The sequence below is a fragment of the Notolepis coatsorum genome (assembly GCF_963971535.1).
Source record: "Notolepis coatsorum genome assembly, chromosome: 14".
In the NCBI taxonomy this organism is placed as follows: domain Eukaryota; kingdom Metazoa; phylum Chordata; class Actinopteri; order Aulopiformes; family Paralepididae; genus Notolepis; species Notolepis coatsorum.
The window spans coordinates 46282789-46310390 of record NC_140178.1 but is presented as its reverse complement, the minus strand read 5'-3'; the positions used below and the strand labels follow the sequence as shown (position 1 = coordinate 46310390).

The 27602-nt window shown below is 42.5% G+C and overlaps 1 protein-coding gene across 2 annotated transcripts in view; it reads left to right on the top strand.

The window, feature by feature from the left end:
- Positions 1-20166, top strand: part of cd9r (CD9 molecule related) — a 46580-nt gene extending 26414 nt beyond the window's left edge. Inside the window, exons 8-9 of one of the 2 annotated variants that reach the window (XM_084329760.1) lie at positions 13613-13696; positions 17458-20166. In XM_084329760.1, the coding sequence (XP_084185886.1) occupies positions 13613-13696; positions 17458-17793 (420 nt within the window). In that variant the 3' untranslated portion in view covers positions 17794-20166. Of the gene's footprint in view, positions 1-13612; positions 13697-17397 lie in introns of both variants that reach the window. The other variant, XM_084329759.1, reaches the window with a different exon arrangement.
- Positions 20167-27602: the final 7436 nt, after the last annotated feature.

The following is a 27602-nucleotide window of genomic DNA, read 5'->3' as shown; positions in this document are numbered from 1 at the left end:
TGCTTTGGTACCATTAGGTGCAAGCATAGTCGTAGTACCCTTGAATGAGTGCTCCTGCCAGAGTCTTCAGGGTATTCTTGTTTACCAGGGAGGAGATCCGGTACAAGAATCGAGTTCGTTGATTGACTTTTTTTATTACATTGGATGCCATTTTGTCACAGGAAAGATTAGCCTCTAGGATGGAACCCAGGTAGGTAATTTCATCTCTCCTTGTGACAATATTGTCACCCACTGTAACTGAGAAGCTGTCTGTTTTGCTGAGTTTGTTATTTGAACCGAAGAGAATGGACTCTGTTTTGCCCATGTGTAATGATAGTTTGTTGTCGGCGAGCCATATGCAGATTTTGCCTAGTTCCGAGCTGAGGGTTTTTTCAACCTGTAACTTGTTCTTGTCAGAGACCAGCAGGGCTGAGTCGTCCGCAAACAGGAACAAGTTGCAGTCACAAGCTGACGACATGTCATTTGCATAAATTAGGAACAGTAGTGGTCCTAGTATGCTTCCTTGTGGAACACCACAGTTCACTGTGAGGGGGGGGGATAGGGTACCGTTTACCTCCACCATCTGTTCTCTCCCCTCCAGGTAGGATTGTATCCAGCTCACTGATAAACTATCAAAACCTGGTCTTTTTGTGTGTAACCTGGACTCTCAATGGATAGGTTTGTTGTCAGAAGCGTTGCTGGTTGGCCGCGATGAAATGGGCTCTGCCTCTGCGCATAACCAGCTGCTATAACACACTGAAGTGAGGTGGCTATCTCGAGGCAGAGTATTCGCCTTTGTTAACTTGGAGAAGAAGCGTGGATTTTCCTTGCAGACAAAAACACATTGGCAGAGAAATGTGCTGATGATGAGCTGGAAACTCTGTTAGTGGCACTCCAGGATAATCATCAGAGATTTGGGGGTATTTACTCAGCTTGATGGCTTGTTGTTGTAGGAACAGAATGCAGGAGGCGCTCAATGATCTTTCGTGTGACGAGCTACTGAAAGTCAAGTTCACTGGACAGGCCCTCGCAAAGTTCTGGATATCAGTCCGGAACGAGTACCCAGTGTTGTGTAATGCTGCGCTGATAAAGCGTGTCCCCTTCGCATCAACATATACCTCAGGGTGGATTTTCAGAGTAGAAGCGGATCTCTGCCAAAGCGCACGTGAGCGCATTTTCTTTTCATGTTCTGGCAACATATTTTGGCTAAATATGCCTCGTTTAATAAATGTGTATACAGAAACAATTCCATTGCTTTTGTTGAAAATATTAATTAATTTCATTGATCACATAGTGCGGTAATACATTTTTTGAAACGTGTGCTTTTATTTTGATATTCCTTATTTCCACGTTGAAATTACGCGATTAACTCATTCGGCGCCAGCTATTAGTCAGGGCCGCTGTAGCTAGGCCAGGCTTTAAACGATAGGAGTGCGTCACCTTGTTTGTAGAGCTATAACTATATTCTATATTATAGCTATGGATACAATACTATGGCCCATCTGACATCACCCATCTATCGTTCAATATGTGAAAAAGAATAAATGTTTCCATCCATACGTTCCCATGTTATACCGTGGTGAATATAAGTATGGTTTTAGAGCGGTCTAGGGTCATTCATGAAATGCTGAGTTATAGCCGTATACGTCAATTCCACTATAGACGTTGCCGTTTCTTGCCTGTACACGCTATTATTCCGAAATCAAATCTATATCATAGGCAGTGATGCCACAGATTACTTGTAAAAGTAATATGATTACTGATTACTGATTACTCCTTTAAAAAGTAATCTTAGTTACTTTACTGATTACTTGATTATCAGAGTAACTTAGTTACTTTGAAAGTAACTAGGTTACGAAGTCGTCCCCCCTGCTGCTGCCACAACATAAGAATGACAAAAAAAATTTAGTAAAATGTACTCAATTTGAGTAAAATGTACTAATAGGGCAGGTATGCCTATCTTGCTATCTATAGATCTATAGATTTCACAAAAGATAAATGGTCAATAACACCACATGTAGGCTGATATGTAGCCTACCTTTGAGGCCTGCCCCATTCAGATATGGTTCTACGTTATTATTATTTATTATTGTGTGAATGAATGAATGAATGAATGAATGAATGAATGAATGAATGAATGAAAACTTTATTTAACAGATTGCAGAATGGGTACAATACAGTACGGCTCAATACACACAATTGTTAAGGGGATGCAGACCAGAGAAAGACGTTTGTCTTGTTTCCATCAGGGTCCCCCATTTTCAATTCATATAGACATTTATGACATACACAACATACATGACATTTATGGCATAGGGACATATAGGTATTTAGTACTGATACATTTGTGACATAAGCGGTATTCAAATATACAGTACTGTTACCCCTAGATCCTGACAGAGTATATACATATGATGGGGAGGGGACTGTACATTAGGAGGGGGTGGGTGGGTGGGAGGGAAATATATATACGGCGGGGAGGGAATATATATACTGCAGTGTTGTCAGTGTGCTACTGACAACCTACATACTGCAGTATGGTGTTCCATGTTCATGGAATAGTGCAATGCAAAATATGTTTAACACAAAGGTGGAACATACTGTTTGGCTGGTGGTGCAGCTCCGAGTCCTGTAGAAGTCGATGGTCGTGCTGTGCAGCTGCTGTATATTCCATATGCGGTAGACAGTATTTTGTTTCCTCCGCAAAGTGAATGTTTTTTTCACCCGGCTTAACAAACGTTAAGTAGACTAGTGAACTTCCAGTGCTGCAAGAAAGCGTTACGAGCGCGAGCTTCTCCCTGCTAGCGCGCAGTTTAGGTCAGGCTGAAAATAACAATAACAGCCGCGCCCACCAGCATGGATCAACACGCGAGGTTACGTGCTCAGACACGCTTTGAAAACGTGACATGTGACGTCACTCCCAAAGAGAAGTAAACAGCTCTAAGCGTATTTTTGACTGTCGAAAACGAAATAAAATACTGTATTCCGCCTGCATTATGAATTTATGATGAGATAGTAACGAAATAGTAATGCACAGCCACTTGGACAAGTAACTGCAATTAGATTACTGGCTTTTAAAGATTAACGCGTTAGATTACCATTTTCGCGGAAAAGTAATCAGATTACAATAACGCGTTACTTAGTAACGCGTTAGTGGCATCACTGATCATAGGTATTATGTTCCATCATGAATGCATGAAAGGAGGGGGGGGTCGTTTCTGATTATTTGATTGTCAGTAACGGCATTCGTATTGAACACTAAAAACGCTTATCAGCCCGATCACGTGTATGCTTTTACCAACGCGTTCGTGTTTCCGGGTTCTCGTTTTGCGCTCTGATTGGCCACTGGCCTACACGCGTACGCCCCCCTTGCTATGAGCGGCTGTGTCTGTGCGCTATTGTTTATTATTATCCGGCCACAGTGTGGGTTCCCTGGTCGGTGATGATGAGCTCAAATAGGTTATTATAATAAACACTGAATGGAGCAATATAGCCTTGTTGTTAGTTAGACAGCAGGCTATACGGTCTTCTTCAGTTGAGTTACACTTTGATCCACGTTTTTTCCCATTTTCTATTTTTCTCCCATCCCAATTTCATATCATCCAATTCAACCCTCCCCTGTCTCGAACGCTGTTTCTTGCCTCCCACAAGCCGGCTGCAATGTGGACTAAGTCATACATAGCACGAGTCCCCTCCGATACTCGAGGTAACAGCAGTCTCATCTTTTTCACCTGCGCGGCGCGATCTTTCAGCGTCAGGGGTCTGCGCTTTGGAGGGTTGCCGCTAGGGCTGACCTTCGAATTTATTTTGGCAATCGAAGCTTCGGGGCCGAGCTTCGATTTTAATTCGAAGCTTCGAATTAAATTTTTATTTTTTTCTGTATCTTATGTTGTGGGACTTGTACAGCACTTTGGTAAACTTTGTTGTTTTTAAATGTGCTCTATAAATAAAGTGGATTGGATTAATGAATTAAGTAGCCCCTTTCGTGACTGACACAGCCAACACGGCTGTGTGATTTAATTCAAGGTGGATCGCTGTTGTCGTTTGAACAACTTCAGATTTCATGGGAACTACCAATCCCCCAAATCAAGAATGTTTAAGATGAATGAAGTAAGATTTTGATTATTTGAAATATGGCCTGTGTAGACTAAACTATGCACAGAATTATGTCAGTCTACAAGGTCCGGCAATGTAGACCTTGTAGACTCCACTACAGACCAATTATCAGTGAATGTTCATGCATTTTTAAGAAGGGCTACTTCCACAAAAAAACAAAGAACTCACCAAAACATCTCAGTAGCACCTTATCTAAATGTTCTATTTTCATATATGGAGATTCATATTTATTTATGTATTGCATGCATTTCTACATTTTATTTCCTATTTTGTTTATTCATCCCAGTATCTTTCTTTCTTATGTGTGGAATTCTACAAGGCATTTACATTCACATTTACATTTAGTCATTTAGCTGACGCTTTTATCCAAATCGACTTATAAGTTCTGTACGACAGGTCATCAGGAAGGATACAACTCTATCAGCTGAGTAACAATATTCATCAAAGTGTTGCGTGTTACAGTGTAGGTTAGTTTATTAGGACAAGTGCATGACAGTAAGGTTAGTTAGGGTTAGATTTATTTTATTTTATTTCAGATAATGGTTGAAGAAGTGCGTCTTTAGTCGACGGCGAAAGATTGGACGGGATTCGGCTGTCCTAACTGGGGTGGGTAGTTCATTCCACCATTGTGGGGCAAGGACTGAGAATAGGCGTGTAGGTGGTGTATATGTGTTTGAGGATGATATCCTTCAAACAGGCAATAGTGATGATATAATTTGGGCAGTGCTGAGCTGGGTTACTTTCCTCCAGTGTATTTGTCCCCCGGCCACACCCAATGGCCCCATGCACACAATGTTCGAAGCTTGTGCCATCGAACGAAGCTTCGAAGCTTCGAAGTATTTAAGACAGCCCTAGTTGCCGCCCCATCGCTTCCTGATTATACTGCGCAGGCGCACCAACCGACCTGTAGGAGTCGCTGTCCACAACGCCCGATCCCCACCCATCAGTTTCCCACCCCCTAATACTGCCAATGTGTATTAGTACGGACGACCAGCTAAACTGAAAGCAATGTGGAGCGCTGGGCTCGAACAGGCGAACCCAGCGTCTCCAGTATTCGTGGTGAGCGTCTTGCCCACTGCACCACGTAGCCGCCCAGTTGAGTAACAATCCCATCGCTGACAACAAGTACTATAGTCACACACAGGCCTGCCGTGTTTTATGAATGAAGTAGATTTTCATTTAATCGCCTTTGGGGCGTGAGATATGAAGACCGATTTAACTGGGTATAGGAAGGAAGTACCATACGAGCCGCAAATTAAACATGCAGTGAGTCTGCGACAACAACCCAATAATTAACATATACACCCTCTAGCAAAACATGACACAATGTGATCCTATCTCCGATAGAGCGGCTGGTCGCAGAGACGCGAGTTGAACGAACACATCGGGAGGAGAATGAATGAATGAAAACTTTATTTAACAGATTGCAGAATGGGTACAATACAGTACGGCTCAATACACACAATTGTTAAGGGGATGCAGACCAGAGAGACTTTCGTCTTGTTTACATCAGGGTCCCACATTTTCAATTCAGTGAATTGTGACCAGGAGAATAGATCAGACGCGCATCATCCTATAATAACCTCATGTCCCCAAAGGCGATTAAATGAAAATCTACTTCATTCATAAAACACGGCAGGCCTGTGTGTGACTATAGTACTTGTTGTCAGCGATGGGATTGTCTTCTTTTTTTTTTAAACTTTGGCCATTCCCCTGGCTCTTTTATGTGTTTATCACATTTATACTGGTCAAGGATGACCGACAGAAACAGGCTGAAAGGGTTCAGATGGGGGGGAAGACACTCTGGGAAAGGCACGGCTGCAGTCGGGATTCGAACTCGCTAAGCCCCAGATCCGTGACGAGCACGGTTGTCCACGGCGCTGAAATAGCGCTTGCGGTACGTGGTGAGCTACTGGAGCTCCCCTTCTTCTTTATAGATAAATAAGCCATTTTTGTTGTAGAGCTGCCCGTGTTGTTGTGATGATGCATCGCTAGAGCAAGACTTGCTATAAATGTTTCAAAGTGTAACTCAACTGAAGAAGACTATAGCCTGCTGTCTAACTAACAACATGGCTGTTGTGAAGGGCCAGATTAAACCGAATATATATATTTATTTATATATATATATTTAATTGTATTTGTATATTCTCTAATATTCCCTGATATCCCTTGTATATTACTTGTACAATATGCATTGAATATCCATTCTAGCCTACTGAACATCCCATAATAGTCTCCATTCTACTATTGGTCGAGACCTTGGTGCCAGGCTGCCATACCCCTCAGACCCAGTTCAAACGTACCGCTCGACATGTACGAACAAGTCCTAGTTCCGCGTAGGAATTTGGCTACCGCACCACTAATGGGACTATTTGTTCATAGTGCGTATATATACTGCGCTACTAAAGTAGGACTTTCTTTTCAGTCCAGTTTCTTACCCTCCAATAGAGTCACAGACGTAAAGCCTCCCCGCGATGCCACGTGTGGGAGTAAGGCCAAGTTCGGCCTACCATCGGTATTGAGACATCATGTATATTAATATTTGAATAGTCATATTTGGCACTATATCGTCGAGTTGGACGTAGTCTATTAAGCTAATAATAGTCTGTTAATATATAGTGCTTTGTGCGGTGAGAATACTACCGTAGTCAGTACCCCATCGTTTCGGGCAGAGAACTGGCTGCTTACCCAGGGTGGTTGACCCTATGTGAAGCTGCACCCGAGGAGCCCCAGAGCCGACGAGCGAGTGGACCTGTATACCGGATTATTCTACCGACGACAGCCCGCCTTCCCAGGCACGGATTATGCTTTGGATACTTTGATTATTCTATGGATAAAGACCCCCGACACTACCGTGTGTTGGAACCCCCCCCCCTGGAGAGGACGCAAGGTGAGGAGACGCTCTGCAAGACGAGGTCTCTCCACATCTCTCCCCCGTGGACCGGAGAGAGCCGGCCCACAAAGAGTCCACCTGCTTTCATCTGTGGTCCAAGGATCGCCGGCGCATTGAACGGCACTACAGTGGGTTCACCTGGGATACCCTTGGCCGGACGAGGCAGCTGGATTCTACCCCCCCCCCCCTCCTACTCCTGTCGGCTTACAAGCGACCGGATTAACCCCCTCTAGTGTATCCAGCCTATAATCATTAAAGTATCATTGCTGTTATTCCTTAACTATTCCAGGTCGTATATTTACCACCTGCGCCTTCAGAGATTGGACATTATCTATTGATATACCGACGAATACTCCTTGCCATAAAAGTGCATACTATTTCAATTCATAAATGTAATTAAGTGATTAAGTGCTTATTCTACACACCATCGCTGTGTAGGAAATAAAGACCTGTTTCTAATTCGTACATTTGTGTTGGATCCGTTTCATCTACGTGAGAGTGTTCATGATAATATATTTATGCCGTGTACTGGGTGGCCGAATATTAAGTACAAAGGTAGTGGTAGTAAGTATCATATCTAGTAATACAGTCAGGGAATTGTACCCCTCAGTTACAATGGCTATATTGCTCCATTCAGTGTTTATTATAATAACCTATTTGAGCTCATCATCACCGACCAGGGAACCCACACTGTGGCCGGATAATAATAAACAATAGCGCACAGACACAGCCGCTCATAGCGAGGGGGGCGTACGCGCGTAGGTCAGTGGCCAATCAGAGCGCAAAACGGGAACCCGGAAACACGAACGCGTTGGTAAAAGCATACACGCAGCCCGATCGGTATAAAAGCATTGCAGGATCAAGCTAAAATGTACGTCAGATTGTTCTTACCTGTGATCGGGAGTATTCCAAAAATAATATTCCAATTGTTTGATCGCCATATGGTACATCCAATATCCATTTGGTCCACGGCATAATACACCACAACATATGGATTGGGGATATTTGACACGCTTCAATGGAACTGGGAGAACTGTTCCCCTCGCTCGACAAGGACAAATGAAACCGGAGACGTTTGGCCATTACACAGGCCAAGATACAAGGTTACAAAGGGTGCTCGATACCGACGTCTAGCTGGATGCGGCCGGTATTGCACTTTGGCGACCTGAGCCTCATTCCCTATGGTAACACAGAAGTCCCTGGATGAATAATGAATACAAATATTGAATAAAGGAATAAATGACCAAAACCCGAGTTAACCCGGGATATCTCTGGTCTGGCGCCGAATGTGTTAACCCTTTTCCCGCCAATAATGTCGTACGACGGGTTTCAAGTTCATGCGGATTCTGCCAATAATGGCGTATGACGTGATTCTGATCATAATTTCATATTTTCGTCATGGTATTCATATTCCACTCACGGAGCCTTGTCAGATGCTGATGGACTCAGCACAACTCTGCAACGCTTCAATACTGCCACCTGGTGGCTGATCGGCGAGTTGCCAAACTGGAAATGCCCGTTGCAGCTCGGTCCGTCCGGCCACTCGTTTTAGCGTCCCGGGACTCAATACACACACTGTGGATATGGATCTTTGCCATAACTCAATAATCTACATTATTTGGGCGTGTATTAGTAATATACAAACCGGAAATGGATCGCCTAGATCCCCACCACATAACTGGGATCTGTTTGCTCCATTCATCGCCCAACGGTACGAGGAGACTGACGTGAGTTTCAGCGTTTTTGTTTATCATTTTCGATACAAACTGCTCTGATCAATATATCACCCATACTACATGAAGCATCTAATGACTATCACGGAATTATAAACGACCCCCCCCCCCCCTTCCGTTCACCCGCGCATGATCAGTCATAACCCTTAGGACCATGTACAGTTGAAATTTTTAATATAGCGTCGATCGGTATCAAACTGCATTTGATGATCTAATATATGCATTTGTGCCTATATCTCACGTTCTGGGAAATACTGCAGAAAACGATAAAAACATTTATGCTCTAGACGGTATTTTCGTATGAATGTGTGAATGAAAAAGTAAAACGTTCCTACATCCTGAACGATAGGTAATCGATGTTGAATGGGCCATAGTAATGTCAATTTAGCAATACAATTTAAAAAGTTATAGCCCTGCAAAGAAGGTGAACATCTCCATAGACTTACAGTACTGGCAGAGAATGGTATAAGATGATCAAAGTGGTGGCAGGGAATGGGTTAAGTGTGGGGTCGCCAAAATAATTCCTAAATAAAATAGGGTCGTGGTATAAAAAAGTTTGAGAGCCCCTGGTATATACCTTTGATTTGGAAGTATTTGGGGTTTCAGGTGAGCAACCAGAACGATTTGGGCATAATGCATATAACGCGTCATATCTTGCGATCTATGAAAAAAGATTATTTAGGAAAGGGGCGATGTTTAGTGTGTAATAGCGCACAAACTACAGTATGTAGAAATGAACTGGTTAGTCATTCTTGGACTATAAACAATGCCGGTCAAATGAGCCATACTATTGTCTCCATAGCTATAATACAGAACACACGATGGGTCCGCAAACATTGCGAAAATGGTCAATAAAGCTGGCGCCATTGAGTAAAGATGGGAAAAGAGCGTGGCAGTCAATGAGTTAAGATGCATTCTAAAAATAGATTTCCGTAAACGAGCACTCGAAACATTACTTTACTAGTTTACCCACCTATATTTTACCACTGCATATCTGGACATACTATTAAAGGGAAGGTTCTGAATATTTTACGCCTAGCCCTATTTCCTACTCATCAACAATGTTGTTAAAGGGTAGAGTCCTTTCTCAGTACAATCCATGCTGTGCTTCATACTAGATCCCCTGCTCCTCCTTGAGTCTATTCATCACAAGCGGTGTCTGAGGAAGGCGTTGTCGATGCCGCCTTTCATTCCAATCATGGACTGTTTGCCCTCCTGTTTGCGCTACAGGAACCTCCGCTCCAAGTCAAGCAGACTCGGGAACAGCTTCTTTCACTCAGCTATAGGGATGGGTATCGTTAGGATTTTATCGATACTACTACTCTTATCGATACTGCTTAACGGTTCGGTACTTTATCGATACTCTTATCGTTTTTTTTTTATTTAGCAAAAAAAAATTAAATTAAAGGGGAACTATCTTATAAATGGCCTTTTTGAGTGTTTAGCATTGTTTCCTAGCTATGTGAACTTATATTAATATGATCTATGTCTCAAAATTCTCATATTGGTGCATTCTTCCAATTCTCCTCTCACAATATTCACCCTCACTGAACTGAGTCATCTGAATCTGTGATGTCATAAAGACACTGCTGCATGTTAATGTTGAGATACAAGATGAGCTGCACACAGTGGCACCTGCACCTGCACCTGCAGCCCAGGCTCAAAACGGCTCGAGATCTTGAGGTAGAAAAATGCTGTTTTTGAGGACTTGATTAGAAATACAAAACAATGAATAAAAAATATATATATATTACAGAGGTGTTCCATAGACTCACAGGAATTGTGTAAAAGTGCCCAAATAGTGAAAGAAATAGTAAAATAGTTCCCCTTTAACAGAATCAACATTGCTTTATTATTCTTTTATATAACTATATTACTGCACATGGCTACTTTTGATCAATTAATACAAGCAGTCAGATAAATTAACTATTTTGGGACTTTCTATTTTATTTAGAAAGTTCTTAAATCAGAATGTCCCACCCAATACCCAGCTGTTAAAAACGGTTCAATACTCCATGTTATTAGTAGAGGCTGTGACACTCTGTCATCCTTCCTCTAGCTCCTAGGGTGAAGGGACTTTGGGCTTGCTGGGACCGGTGGTGGTAGAGGGAGGAGGGGTGGGCTGGGACATGGTGGCTGCAGCCTCAGCCTGAAGATCTTTCATCTTTCTAATATATTTGTAGCTAAACAATTAGCTAAGCAATTATATTTTATTTATTAGCCTATTCATAATAATTCGTTATTAGCCTAGCTAACTCCGTATTATCTTGGCTTACCTGCAGTGGACGTGGATGGAGATGGAACACTGGGAGCAAAGCAGTCAAACGGCGCATTTCTGCAGACTAATGTTATGTTTTGACAAATTGCTTGTATTGCCACCCTTACTGGCAAATGTTTTATTGCACTTGTGGCAACGTGCGTCGTCGGCATCAACTTTCGTAAAGTGTACCCAGACTTTCGAGCGATTTGCTCTCCGCCATGACGAGCGCAGAGCTCGGTCTGTGTGTGCTGCGCTCTCTTAACACTTTGAGCGCCACTCACGGCTTTATTCGGGTTTACGACCCGACCGTTGAATGCCATGTCACGGCTATTCTCGGGTGTTTTTATTTTTATTTTTTATTAGCGATCTGAAATCATATTGCATCATGCGAGCCTACCGTTGGAGATCCAGGGACCGCCGGCGATCAGATGTGAAAAAAGCGCCCCCTATCGTCTCCCAGATGGTAAATCACCCTTTTGGAATGGACTCAATGAAAGTGAATGGGAGAACGGATTTCTGACTCCACATTCTACTTCTCACTGATGCAGCCGGGGTCTACCAGAGTTCATTCTGGAGCCTCTGAGCCACGGCGAATATGGGTTATACTGTACACACGATGGATCAATACATTTATCGATTTTTTTTGAATGGCGATCGGAAATTGGAATAAACCATTTGGATACCATCTGACCTCAGGTAAGGAATCTATGTTATCAGTGTTAGGATAATCAGACTCGTTTTCACAGAGATATAAGTATTTGTGATATGTGATATAGCTGTTTTGACTGTAAAAGCGATCAGGAAATGAGAGCAGCTATTATCAGCGCGCGGCACGAACGTGCGTGCGCACACATACTATCGATCATCTAGCGTTTATTTGAAAACGATTCATAAATAGGCAGACAAATGACAACGTTCTGGAATATTCCAGTAAAAGGCGATTATCATAGGCATGGGTTGTTTTTCCCCGGAAAACTGGTGATTTTCAAAATGTTATCAAACGGAAATGAAGCGATAAAAATACAATCTGCCTTGCCAATGTTGACTGGAAAATGAGTCTTTGATAAGCGACGGGCAGATTAGACACATAGCCATAATTTAAAACATAGATTAGGCGATATTAACGTTAACATTGGCCGTGGACCGTGGCATTCAAGGGGGTAAAAAGGAAAACGCGGCCGGCGCTCAAAGTGTTAAGTACCCGTGTGTGTATGTGTGAGTGAGTGTGAGTAATAATGGCTCGCTGCGGCTCGCTTCTCGTGCAGAGACAGAGAGAGGAGAGATAGTTCGCAACGTTTAAATTCCTCGAAAAAAACCTCATAGTAATAATAATTTCTAGAGTATCAATAGCAGTACCAATAACGTCGGAGCTTATCAATACTCAGTTTTTTTTTCTAATTTAGTACCGGTTCCCGTTTAGAACCGGGGTCCGGGGGGCATCCCTACTCAGCTATCATCTCCCTGAACTCTGTACCATGACAGCCCCCCCCCCATACCATATAAACTCTGAACACCATTGCCTATACCCAAGGCTCTGTTACCCATACTGTACGAACTTTGAACTCTGTTGCCTATATTTCATTTATACCTGCCTATTGCTTTCACTGCCCTACACTGTAATCATAGTAATCATAATAGTCATAACTACATACCTCATACTATAGTCTACCCATATAACTGTATGATAGCATGTATAATAGTGCTATATATACCATATATATATATATATATATATATATATATTTACAGCATATATATATATCCATATCTATCTGGATATACCTGCATATAATCCCTCTATATACCTACTTGTACACCTACTATTACTAGTTACGCTGCTGGCCAGTATGACTTACTACCATAGTGTCTTTATACCTGTATCACTGTACATATTAATACTTCAACTCTACATACATCTGATTAGAACTATTACTGTTGATTATCAGACTTTACATTTGCACTCTGGTTGGATGCCACACTCCTTTTCATTGTATTGTACTTGTTCTGTATAATGACTACATTTGAATCTAATCTAAGAATGAACGACTTTAACCCTTTCACTACCACACTACAGAAGGTTAACCTTTCACTCTACCACACTACAGAGGGTTAACCGTCTGTAGTGTGGTAGTGAAAGGGTTAACCTTCTGTAGTGTGGTAGTGAAATGGTTAACCTTCTAAGGGTTAACCCTTTGGTAGTGTGGTAGTGAAAGGGTTAAAATAACGGGGCAGCTTAAAAAAAGCACTTAAACAGACTGGAAAGTGCACCCAAAGCAAGGTTTTCAGGTATTTTCTCACAGACTGAAGACTGAAGTTTTGTGGCAAACTAGTCGGAGCTGCGGGTTTCCAGTATGAAGCACAGCAAAGAACTGTGGCAAGAAACTATTCCACCGATCAACTACATCAAATTCTGAAATTACCCTTTTAATAAAGTGTCAATTAACTAAAAAACGACAATGCTCATCTCATGTACAGTTAGGGGCCACAGGGTACTAAGATCATACTAGATCAACAATCGGGACTTGTTCACGTTATGAGCACATCTCAGAGACCCTTTTCTAGCTACAGATGGACGTGATCTACATTCCCACATGTCTCAGTGCCCTCGCTCTGTCTCTTGTCTCCCCACAGCCCTGCCCTGTAGCCATTTATGATGCCTTTAAGACCAAAGCGCCAATGGTGTTGGGCTTCTTCCTGGGACTTGGAGCTCTTCTGGTAAGCAGTGCCAACGTACAGCACAGCACACCCTATAGCATACAAGGCCTGTCCCTGACTTAAGGAGATAGTCGACTGGTAGCAAAATATCATTCCATTTGGGCTGTGGGGTGTGCTTAATGTCTGAAGAAGTCGATTGAAGGCTTCTTGTCCTCTGCGAAAGCATGCAATTGGTCCACTGATGGATACATCTTGATATTTGTCTACTCTAGTGTGTTCATTAGACGAGTGAAATCCTCTTTCTGTGCCTGTTTTCAATCTTTATTTATACTCGATAATACAGTGAGTAATTAAACTCATTTACAGTGCTGTCTGTAACACACAACTACACTACCCTATCTCCAACACACAACTACACTACCCTATCTCCAACACACAACTACACTACCCTATTATCCAACACACAACAGATTATACCATTCAACACAACTACACTATTCTCCAATACACAGCATGATTATACCATTCAACATAGGGCTGGGCGATATGACGATATTATATAAATATCGGGTACAGTTCATTAACGATACACTTTTTCAACGTATCGTGGATATCGTGATGTTTTGCCCAAGAGGATTGTGTCGCGTCAATCTGTCCACACGTTACTCGTTCATATCTCAGCCTGTGCTGAGATATGCCCATTCCGCGGTCTGTTAATAAAGTTTTCAATCAGACAGATGTATGGAAAGGCTTTTATTATAACATTCGTTGTAGTAAAATCATTATGCCTCATTTAGTCATCCTGTGAAGCACTGGTCTCCTACTCGACGGCCGCGGGGAGCTAACGTTAGTAGCTTTGTTGATGTTCAGCACACGGGACATTCAGGAAGTCAAAAACTAATAACACTTGCCGATTGGTGCTAAGAACAGCAGGGCGGGTGCAAGCGGTGTGACGTCATTGGCAGACTCGACTGTCAATCAAAATGATTATGTTTCCGTCAGAATGAATGAATGAAAACTGTATTAAAAGGTTGCAGAATGGGTACAATACAGTACAGGAGGATGAAGACCAGAAAAAGACTTTCGGCTTTTTTACATAAGGGTCCTCCATTTTCAATTCATCAAAACATTTAGAGACATACATATATACAGTAGTTTCATAAAAATGCTAAAATGCTATTTATTGATTGATTGATTTAAAACTTTAACATATTGCAGAATGGGTACAGTACAGCTCAATACATACAATTGTTAAGGGGATGCAGACCAGAGAAAGACTTTAGTCTTGTTTACATCAGGGTCCCCCATTTTCAATTCATCATATTTCATATCTAAATCATATAATATCTCATATGCAATATATAATCTAATAATCTAAATCTAATATAAAAATGCTAAATGCATGGGTATTTTATTTTGTCTTTAATGTTAGCTTGCAAACTCAAATACTGTCTTGGTAAGCCTCATAATGAATTGTTTGGGGTAAAAAAGAAAAACATCGTGATGTGTATCGTGTATCGCCGAAAGGTCAGAAAATATCGTGATATCATATTTAGGCCATATCGCCCAGCCCTAATTCAACAACACAACTACACTACCCTATTCACCAACACACAACGTGATACCATTCAACATGCTGGACCTCCAAAAGGCTTGAGACACTTGTCAATCACTCCATTCTGTTTGACAAGCTAAAATAAATTGGTTTTGATAGTTCATCAGTGAGCTGGATGCAATCCTACCTGGAGGGGAGAGAACAGATGGTGGAGGTGAACTGTACATTGCCCCCTCCCCTCCCAGTGAGCTGTGATGTTCCACAAGGAAGCATACTAGGACCGCTACTGTTCCTAATTTATGCAAATGACATGTCGTCAGCTTGTGACTGCAACTTGTTCCTGTTCGCGGACGACTCAGCGCTGCTGGTCTCTGACAAGAACAAGTTACAGGTTGAAAAAGCCCTCCGCTCTGAACTCACCCAACCCCCTCCAATGTACAGTTTCTTCCACTTCGAATGTATATATATATTTTTTATGATCTCTTTCTATTAAACAGTCCTGTATATTTGTATGTCTTGCATGTCGTGATGAAATAGTACTGTATATCTCTATGTCATAAATGTCTTGATGAATTGAAAATGGGGGACCCTGATGTAAACAAGACTAAAGTATTTTTCTGGTCTGCATCCCCTTAACAATTGTTTGTATTGAGCCATACTGTATTGTACCCAGGGCTTGACGTTGACACCTGCCCACCTGCCCAGGGCTGGTGAAAATGCTGAGTGGCTAGTGACTTTGGAAAACCACTAGCCACAGTGGCTAGTGAGCCAAAAAGTTAACGTCAAGCCCTGCATAGGTGTGTCAATGATAATGTTCACGGCGTTTGGAGCAATAATATAATTGCTAGGTTCAACACAGCCAAGGCATAGGTGTGTCAATGATAATGTTCACGGCGTTTGGAGCAACAATGTAATTGCTAGGTTCAACACAACTCTTCCACATCTACACCCTCCATCTTGTCCCAGTCAGCCGTTGCCCAACTGGAGCTCCTTTTGCGGCTGAGTCACTGGTCGCAGGCAGTAGTAAACAATGGAGTCAACAGTCAGAAGCACAGTTGTACAGTTGGCGTGTAGCAGTATGATTACAATGATACTGTCCCCAGCAGGGGTTAGTGAAGAAGAAATTACCTATATTTATAACTTTTTGGGTGGGGGCGCGAGTGCGGGGATTTTTGGCTAGTGACTTTGGAAAACCACTAGCCACAGTGGCTAGTGAGCCAAAAAGTTAACGTCAAGCCCTGAATTTGTACCCATTCTGCAATCTGTTAATAAAGTTTTCAATCAATCAAACAACACAACTACACTACCCTATTCCCCAACACACATGGTTATACCAAACAACACAACTACACTACCCTATTCTCCAACACACATGATTATACCATTCAACACAACTACACTACACTATTCTCCAACACACATGATTATACCCTTCAACAACACTATTCTCCAACACACCGGATTATACCATTCAACAACACAACTACACTACACTATTCTCCAACACACAACACGTGTGGACCTTTTTAAAATATCATAAATACATATTACTGATTCCCTGGTTTAAAAATCATAATCTATAACGTTATCCATACTTAAATTCGGTAACTACATTTGATTACGCTTACCTTTGGATTCCTTTGTCTCCAAAATCAAGATCTTACCAACCATCTATCTTCATACCATCTTACATTAGATTCCATTCAAATCCTGGATAGTGAGACATTATGATTTGACAAATGTAGTGGGAAATTGTTTGGTTTTGGCTGCAGCTAACATTTGTATACATGGAGGGGACGGAGCAAATACACACAAGTCAGGAGCTTGGTGCCTTCAGTTACCATAGAAACAGAAACCCTTGCCAAAGCACAATTGACGACCTCTTTTCTGTCGATGATTGCAAATGTTGAGCACCCTTGCATAAATTAACCTCAACAGTGTTAATTTTTGAAACAGCTGTTGTGACATTAACCGTATCAGACAACGAAGTACAGGAAGTGAGTTGAGCTGATAAGAGTTCAGAAAAAACAACTCATGTTCTGTCATTTCTTCGTGTTGATTCTTTTAACCTTATATACCTCCCTCTGTTTTGACCCTACAACCCTCAACTCCTGCCTTCCAACCCCCCTTTCTTCCTTCCATCTGTCCTGTCCTGTCCTGTCCATTAATCCATCCACCTGTCTATCCCTCCCTTTCCTTTTTTCAGATATTGGCTCTGGTGTGCAGCATTATCCTCAATGCAAAACTGTTCCTCTCCTCTCCCCAGAACATCATCTCCTCTCCCCAGTACATCATGCTGGCTTCCACCTCTACTGCCCTGGCCACCCCCTACCCTGGCCAGAACCAGGCCCTCACCCCCTACCCTGGCCAGAACCAGGCCCTCACCCCCTACCCGGGCCAGAACCAGGCCCTCACCCTCTACCCGGGCCAGAACCAGGCCCTCACCCCCTACCCGGGCCAGAACCAGGCCCTCACCCTCTACCCGGGCCAGAACCAGGCCCTCACCCCCTACCCTGGCCAGAACCAGGCCACCACCCCCTACCCCGACCCTGTGGTCTTCACTCCCATCACTAATTCTGAAGCTGGCAAAAAGAGCGGGTGATTCACAGCAAAGCTTTTATTTCATCCCACTCTACTTAACCCTTCCCTTGCTTCCTCTACTCTCCCCCCTCACTGTGCCGTTGCTAGATCACAGCCCTGGTGTGTACCATTATCCTCCTCAAGCAGATCAGGAGGAACCAGCAGGAGCTCACTGACTACTATACTGCAGTGTACTGAAGGAAGGATGAACGCCAACTCCTCCACCGCTCCATCTGCTAAACGCCGTCGCTGGAGTTGATGCTGAGCCAATGAAGAAAATGTTTACAGATTTATTTCTCTGTATGCAAAAACTACTGATCAGTCACACTTATATATTTTTATTTTTTTTACCCAAACCCTTGTGGTTTTAAATCACCAATTGTGAAAGATGTGCACTCGTCCAGTTCTGCCATGCAGGTTGGATTGAATAGAAGTCCAAAAATACATTCCAGTCAAGAGTTGTCGGTGACCATCAATCTCTCTTTTGCTTTATTATTATTTTGTTTATAATCCTGCAGTGGAGCCACAGAAACTGGATGCCTTTCCTAATTGGCCATTATTCATGTTGCTGGAAGGCGTAGCGGCCGGGCATTAGCATACAAAGCCTAACAGGCCTCTACATCATCATGGGCAGCTATTAGTGATCTCTGGTGATGACACCACCTCCTTCCTTTTACATGATAAATCTCAGCAGGGCAGACAGAGTGCTGCAGAAATCTGTCTGAAGGTTTATTTAACTTTTTTGAAATGATCTTAGTTACCAAAGTATTTTTTTTTAACCCTGTTATATGGTGGAGTTGGTCTATTGCTGCTTTACATGCAATTGTTTTTGCACATAAACATACAAAAGGGACAATTTTTACATAATTCCATTTGCTATTGTATTATTTTGTAGTATATTGCCATTTGCTGTTTTGACTGTTTGAAATGCAGGTATTCATTAGTGGCATTGGCTTGCCAAAATATTTGCCTACATGCCACACAGCGCACTAGTCATTCAATGGAATAGTGTTACTTAATTTTCCACTTACGACACCATTTTTATTTCTTTGTTACGTTTTAAAATCAAACCTAGATGGTACTTCTCATTTCAAATGTTATTTAGTCGTTAGTCCACCTGACACATTTCCTTTATGTTCCATTATGTGAATCAGTTTTGAAGACGTGAATGTTATTTTCCTTAAATTGTGTGTGTTGAATCAGGCCACATGCACTGACTTGGCAATTAAAATAAAGGGCGTCTTTGATTCAAAGAATATATTCCCTATAGGATGGTTTGTCAAGCAGCCTAGTTTGGGGCCGTTGTATGTTGATGGAATATAATGCTTCATATGAAGTGCTTTACAGATATGCAGTCAGTGTCACCTGGTGGAGAAGATCTGCATTTTGTAAATTTCACATTTTAATTATAAACCTCACTTTAACCCTAACCTCACTTGAGACATTACGCCCCACCTTAACATAAAATAAAGCTGGAAAATATTTGAGTAATCAATTTTCCTCAATTATATAATCAACGGAAATGCAGATGCCTTCTAGCCATGACTGTTGCCTTCTCACTAAAGCCAAAGGAGGAACGGTATAGAACCTCTCTCGCCCTTAGCATTCTACTGCAGTTCATCCCCTCACTTCTGTAGAACCCTGTATAGTGCAGGGTTCAAGCTGTGGGTCCCGGTAAGTAACAGTCTCTAGTGGGTCCTCACTTGATAAGAATACCAGTATGTTTTAAAGGTATAATCTTTAATATCGTCAAACAGTGCACTCTAGGCAAAAGCGTGCCCGATGTTTGGGTTAGAGTTTAGTGGGGATGGTGGAGCGGTTGCCATTGCTGGCCACACCCCAGGTTCTCCAGAAGAGGTCCGACTAAATGTATAGTAGGTTAAACTCCAACCTACATATCACACCAAAACAAAGAATGTAAACAAAGTGCAGTACCAAGTGGGGAGCGCTTGTCTAGAGGGTACCATTTGACAACATTACAGATTCTACCTTTAATGTGACTGGTTCTCAGGGTGACTAATTTAGTCCAGTCATGAAAATTATTTAAATGGCCTGAAAGGTAAACTAAAATTGTTGTTTTAAAGTTGACCAATCTGGACTATGTATGAGGGTTAGAACCACTGCTATAGAGAGCTGCTCCAGTGACCGTAAGGTGGTCTTGTAGAAAACCATGTTTTATTTCATTTTTGCCTGAGAACCACCCTTCCCTTAACAGCATTTCTTGCTAATGTTATGCCTACTAAACCCTGTACTACTGACTATAGTATTACAGATTTCAAAAGTTTATCATCAAATAAATATTCCAAAGTGCTTTTCTTAAACCCACAGAGATCCATGTCTTTACTCCGAGAAAACAAGTAGTCTGTTGTGAATACAAGTCTTTATTTCTTTGCTCAGCTGTCACCTTTTGGTCCTACAGGGAGGAATGGAGGGGATCAGTACACAAAAAAGTGTAAACAAAAAAACAAGTCATACTAATGCTACCGTGTAGATGTAGAATATCTAGCTAACCACATGAAGAAGATGTGGGTCGTTTCCTCATTCATGCCAGCAAAGACTGTTTTCCTTTGGGTTCCGTCTTCTGAAACCCACCAGTCCTGTACCAGCAAAAGCCAATTATCACACTCCAATGCAGAGTTTGACAACGTTCCACTGTTGAAACATTTCTGCCCAAACAGGAAGTAACCTAACCGGTGTTACCTTTACGCATTATTTTCCCTTAAAAGGGGAACTATTTTACTATTTCTTTCACTATTTGGGCACTTTTACACAATTCCTGTGAGTGTATGGAACACCTCTGTAATATCTTTTATTTTTTTATTCATTGTTTTGTATTTCTAATCAAGTCCTCAAAAACAGCATTTTTCTACCTCAAGATCTTAAGCCGTTTTGAGCCTGGGCTCCAGCCACTGTGTGCAGCTCATCATGTACCTGATGCCACACAGCCACATCATCATGCAGCGGTGTCTCTCTGACATCACAATTTCAGATGACTCAGTTCAGTGAGGGTGAATATTGTGAGAGGAGAATTGGAAGAATGTGCCAATATGAGAATTAGAGACATAGATCATATTAATATAAGTTCACATAGCTAGGAAACCATGCTAAACACTCAAAAAGGCCATTTATAAGATAGTTCCCCTTTAACATACAGAGTAAAGAATAACCAAATGAGTGCAGCCTCGTTTCTCCAGAGTCAATGGAAACGATGACCAACACAGCCATAAATGTATGGTTTCCTTAAAGGAAAACTCCAACATTTTGGGAAATTAGCTTATTTGCCATCTACCCTGGAGTTGGACAAGAAGATACATACCTTTTTTCTTCTCTGTGCATGCAGTAGGAGTAGGAAGACGTGCACCGTTAGCCTAGCTTAGCATCAGTCACTGGAAGTAGGTTCCTCCATTAGCCTAGTTCCCAACGTCTTCCTACTCCTACTGCATGCACAGAGAAGAAAAAGGTATGCATCTTCTTGTCTAACTCCAGGGTAGATGGCAAATAAGCTAATTTAATTTCCCAAAATGTTAGAGTGTTCCTTTAAGCATAAAATGACAGCACTATCGTCAGTTTACCATTTTAATAATTACATAACTCAAATGTTCAGACAAGCTTACTCGATACTAGAGTGATACTCTACACCCAATTAAACGTTATAGCCACGTTATCTTTCAAACTAGTTTGTCCTGATCTGGTACAGATTTCCCCCCCTCTTTGGAGGCTGTGACGTGCAGCTATGTAGGAATGTGGCCAATTATACAACAGTTTGTTCTGATCAAGCAATCCGAGAGCCGTGTGTCATTTACTACATCATGGCTGGGAGTTGCTTAGCAACGCATACAGAGTGGAACTAACCATCAAAACCTGATTTTGTTTGTCACAATATGAAAATCAGATATTGTAATTATGTACTTTTATGCAAGTAATTGGATGTGTGTTACAGTAAACATCACAGCTTTGATCTACCGAGACCAGTCATGTTGTCATTTATTAATTTATCAACACTCCCTTTCATGCTCCATCGTCGTCATTTCCAACCTAGACCTTGTTTTTCATATCGACCAATTCCCACCAGAATACCATCAATTGGACCACAGATAAGAAAGTTCTGTGTAAAGAAATGAGAAAGGCTCCTTTATTAATAATTTGAAAATGGCAACATTAGCTAAAAGAAAACAAGTACCTATGATTAAATGATTTTAGAGAAGCGGTAATACCGCTGATTTTTGACAAGTTCTACTGAAGTGAAATATCCCTTTGGCTGCTTTTGAGGCCAATTTCTGACTTGTGCAGTTGCCTCGTTACTTAGTCATGTACAGCAGTAGTTAAACTAGTTCTCGCCAAGGACCTCCAGATAGATATTTACTAGGCTATGGATTTTTTATTAATTCTATAGCTGTCTTTTCTGTAGTTGAGATAACAGTGGAGAAAGTGAAACCTATAATCAGAATAGTCATTCTTCTCATTGAGCTAACCACTGATGTAGGGCTGTCCTCACCACTGATGTAGGGCTGAGCTAACCACTGATGTAGGGCTGTCCTCACCACTGATGTAGGGCTGAGCTAACCACTGATGTAGGGCTGTCCTCACCACTGATGTAGGGCGGTCCTCACCACTGATGTAGGGCGGTCCTCACCACTGATGTAGGGCTGTCCTCACCACTGATGTAGGGCTGTCCTCACCACTGATGTAGGGCTGAGCTAACCACTGATGTAGGGCTGTCCTCACCACTGATGTAGGGCTGTCCTCACCACTGATGTAGGGCTGAGCTAACCACTGATGTAGGGCTGTCCTCACCACTGATGTAGGGCGGTCCTCACCTCACCACTGATGTAGGGCTGTCCTCACCACTGATGTAGGGCTGTCCTCACCACTGATGTAGAGCTGAGCTAACCACTGATGTAGGGCTGAGCTCACCACTGATGTCGGGCTGTCCTCACCACTGATGTAGGGCTGTCCTCACCACTGATGTAGGGCTGTCCTCACCACTGATGTAGGGCTGTCCTCACCTAACCACTGCTGTAGGGCTGTCCTCACCTAACCACTGATGTAGGGCTGTCCTCACCTAACCACTGATGTAGGGCTGTCCTCACCTAACCACTGATATAGGGCTGTCCTCACCTAACAGTCCTGGGATTTTGCAGACTGGTGGATTCGTTGGATTTTGACAAATTGTGTTCCCTACATGCAATCATACAGAAGTACCACTTTAAATCTTGTGCTCAGAGATATAACTAATACACCGATATACAATATATAGATACTGTGTATTCCATAGAGATATACACAGACATAAGTGGCAGTAATGCGGAACATCCAGTGTTCCAACTGCCACTGCATCTCAAATGAGTAAGAAGCAGTATCGTCTTCTGGGTAGAAAACAATAGACTTTGTCCCAAATGGCGCAGTAGCAGTGTGAACACATATGTACTGTGTTCACTTCCCATCTACAAGCTCTTTGGTGTATCCATAGTGTTGCTGATGAACTCACTGCTGAAGCAGCCCACAGTACAGTCACCATCTGCAGCAGAGCACACGTCCGTGGAGCACATAAAATAGACCTGGGGGGAGACGGGAGAGGGTTAGCTGTCAAGTTGACCAAGAGATCCAACAATAGACATTCACTTGACTGAGTACATGTGTTCGGTGGGTCTAATCTCTGGGTCATCCTGGTCAGAGGATCTGTCGGTAACAAGGTGGGCGGGACATCCTGTGGGCTGAGTACATGTGTTCGGTGGAGACTAACCTCTGGGTCCTCCTGGTCAGAGGATCTATCGGTAACAAGGTGGGCGGGACATCCTGTGGGCTGAGTACATGTGTTCGTGGAGACTAACCTCTGGGTCCTCCTGGTTAGAGGATCTGTCGGTAACAAGGTGGGCGGGACATCCTGTGGGCGGCGACAGGAAGCTGGTGACAGTGAGTCGCAGAGTGTGGTTTGAGTGGGAAGACTGTGGAGGAGGAGGCTTGGGATCTCCATGGCTAGGACAGCTGAAATGGGAAACTATTTCAAATGCAAGAATACTGACCCAACATGAACTGAGATGGAAGAGTTCAAGAGAATTTAGTACCTCCCCTCCCCCCTATGATGCCTGAATTTCCCCAAGGGGATCAATAAAGGAATATATTATCTTAATTTTGAGGCCGAAAAAGCTTTGTGTTCTTTATAAAACATAAACATCTGCATAACCTGTACATGGCTGCTCATATGCCTCCGAACTACAGATACACTGATAAGATGCAGGAGTTACATAAATTATAAATACTCAAATGGCGGTTGGTGGTGTTGGTTGCAGCTGCGTTATCACAAAATCCAGATGTGGGGAAACCCCCTATAGCAGACCAGAGTGTGCTCTCAATGTATTAGTGTTAAGGGGCACTTCACACACACAAAAATTTGCTAAACAGTTTTGTACACATTCATTTGGTTGTCAGTGTAAATGAGCTTTTAGGTATGGCCACCAGTGATTGAATCCTTGTGTTGTGTTAATTACACCTTGATAAAATAAGGTAGTCGTCCCTATAATAAAAGGTATTGCTATTTTTTCCATCCAACGTTAAATCATTTCATGGTGCTGTAATTAACATGACAAGGATTCAATGTCCCCGATGACATCACTTTTTTTTTCAGTTAAACTACTTTGTTTCAGGTCTGTACCACATCATGGACAGAACATATTTGGGGAAGAGCAAGATAAAAAGTGTGGTCATGGCTGGAGAAGACATCTGCATTTTGTTCAAATACATTTTTACAACTCCTAAAATCCATGATCACACAAAAGAAAACATCCTCATTTTAGGTTAAGGTGGGGTTAGGTTCAGGTTAGGTTTACAACAACTTACTGTATAAGGTGAAAAATCAACAATGCCTATACCCTCTAGCTATGACTAAGCGTCGTCAGATACTGCTAACCCTAACCTACCATCTTTTACATCTACCATCTTTGGTTGTATACAATACCGTGACCTACCCATCATGTATGAGCATCCAGCCGGTGCGAGTGTAAGCCAGGCAGTAATGCACCAGGAGCACCAGGCCAGGCTCTGGGGCGCTCAGCGGGCTCAGCAGACCCACCTCCAGGTACACCGACTGGCCCAGCAGGAGGCTGAGAGGCAGGTGAAGATCTGGGTGGTATCTAGAAAAAGACTCATCTGGAAGCACAGTTGGTACACCATAACATTAAAGAGTCCATACATGAAAATCCTGTTTCCCAATTTAACTCATTGGATGCCAGAGGTCGCTGTGGGCGTATGGCCGTTTGTGCCAGAGCTGTAATGAAATGGGGGTACATGCCGGTGTTTGTAGTGCTAAAACTATATTAAATATTATAGCTATGGATCTAATGATAGTCGATTGTCATTGAGTTTCTTATGGTCAAGATGCAAAAAAACAGACTTTTTTCATCAATACATTCCCGTTTTATACCGTGGTGAATATGAGTATAGTTTCAGAGTAATTCTGTGTAATCCCAGGAAACTCCGGCAAACAGCGTTTTACTGCATTTCACTATAAATCGTGCCATTCCTCGCCTGGATCAATAATCAATCTGAAATCAACGCTAGATTATCGGTATTATGTTTCATCATGGATGCATGAAAGGGGGGGGGTGGGGGGAAGCCGCGCCTCCGTGCTTTGATCGCAACCAACGGGACACGCGACACACACACACCACAGACACACGCTCCGATCGTTGGGAAATAATTATCGGATCAACGCAAGATTGATAACATATAGCCCTTACCTTGTCTATGATGTACTGCAAAAAGAATAATCCAATTATCTGATCACCATTCCAAGTACTGATCGCGATCGTGTTTCCAACGTTACCCAGCATTGAACATGAACGGGGGGGTTATAACAGCTTGTCTTGCCAGAGTATTTAGACCCCACACGCACGCACGCCGCAGCTCGGCCCAGACACTAAGCCACATCGTTTCAAATGGAGTGCAATAGCGGCCGCAAAGCATTAGGCGGCGGTATTGGACTTTTGTGATCCCAGACCCATCCCCAGTGATAACACAGCTGCCTGCATGTTTATGAATGGAAATAGCGAATAAAAGAAATAACGATTCAATAACGTATATATATATATATATACACACATGGTTGGCGTTATTCGATTGGCGGACAAACATGTATATATGCGTGAACGGCGGTGAATGAGTTAAAAAGGTCCAGTGTCTTATATGGCCTTTTCCAGTGTTTAGCATTGTTTTATAGCAATGGGGGGGTTAGTATCAATGGGTCTGTGTCTCTAATTACCATATTGGCGGATTGCTCTAATTCAGTTGAGACAATCTCCTCCACCAGTGAATTAGGTCATTCTGATTTGACTGTTTTGCTGACGTGAATAAGGCACTGATCTGCATAACTAACTATGGTTATACCCTCTAATCCTCTATGGTTGTAGCGCAACCATGCGAGTGGAAATACCTGCACTTCCTCAAGCGGGTGCCGACAAAGAGAGGCAGAGAACGAGCGAGCGAGAGAGAGAGGGAGGGAGAGAGAGAGATAGAGAGGGACAGGAGCTTCTGTCGGGGAAACAAACAAACACGCATTTACACAACCTGACCGGCGCGCGGGGAAACACAAACACGCATTTACACACACATACAACCTGACCGGCGCCGGGGAAACAAACACACATTTTACACACAACCTGACCAGTGCACGTGGAGGGTCTTCTCCCTGGTAGACAGAGAGAGGGACCACGCGCAGGTGTGTGTAAATGTGTGTGCACGCGGGGCTGGTGTGGGGCTTCTCCCTGGGATATCACTGTCAAAATATCTTTGACTCCCACGCCCATATTCCGATCCGTGCAATAATATTCACAGCGGTATATATTGTCATTTGAAATAAGTTACCAATGCATTGTCCCAAGGGATTATGCCCCCCGCGGCGATTAATTAATAATAATTAGTATCCCCCTCAATCTCTCGGTGCCAGTCGCAGACTGTGGGCGACCGTCACTCAAAGCGTTTATGGGCGGTGCGCAGCACAAACTGCTTGGAATCTTGAAGTCGAAAAATTTAGCTTTTGAGTAATTGATAAATATAAAACAATGCATTTTTATTTATTTTTAATAACTTTACAGGTGTGTTCCATAGACTCACAGGAATTGTGTAAAGTTGCCCAAATAGTGAAAGGAATGGCAATGCATGTCCCCTTATATATAAACAGAAGGTATGTTGATGTTAGAACTGTTGTGAAGCCCTTTGATGTCCATCCCCCTGGATATCAACTGAAATCATTGTACAGGATATGAAGACCAACTGAAATCATTGTATAGGATATGAAGACCAACTGAAATCAAAGCAGGGAATGTTTCTTAATCAAAATGATGAGTGTTCACAGAATTCCAAGTTTCATACTCAATGAGATTATTGATATACATGTTTAAACATGTATAAACTGGAAAACAGTTTGTACTGTTCTGATGAAGGCTTCCAGTTATACAGTCAAAACACGTCAAATCGTAATTGTGTGTGTATATATAAATATAATATAACATATGCTGAAGTAGTGCTGCCATGTCCTTTTATATCAAGGGAACGTAGTACAATTATGTTAGTCCGAGCACCCAGATAAGACCCGAGTGCACTTGGCCTTCCCTTTGATTGTGCCCCCATCCGTCATGTGCTACTGCCAGCCAGTTCTTGTATAGCCGATCACACTCCTACGCAGAGAGTTGGATGATGTTTCTCCAAGAGGGGAAGTAAAACTAACTGTTGCTACTTTTTCCCTCAACATATTGAGTACATAATCTTCCCTCTCATCTTCTTTTAGCCTCAGTACTTTAGAAACATGAAGTGAAAGGAGGAATACAAGTGTTATGT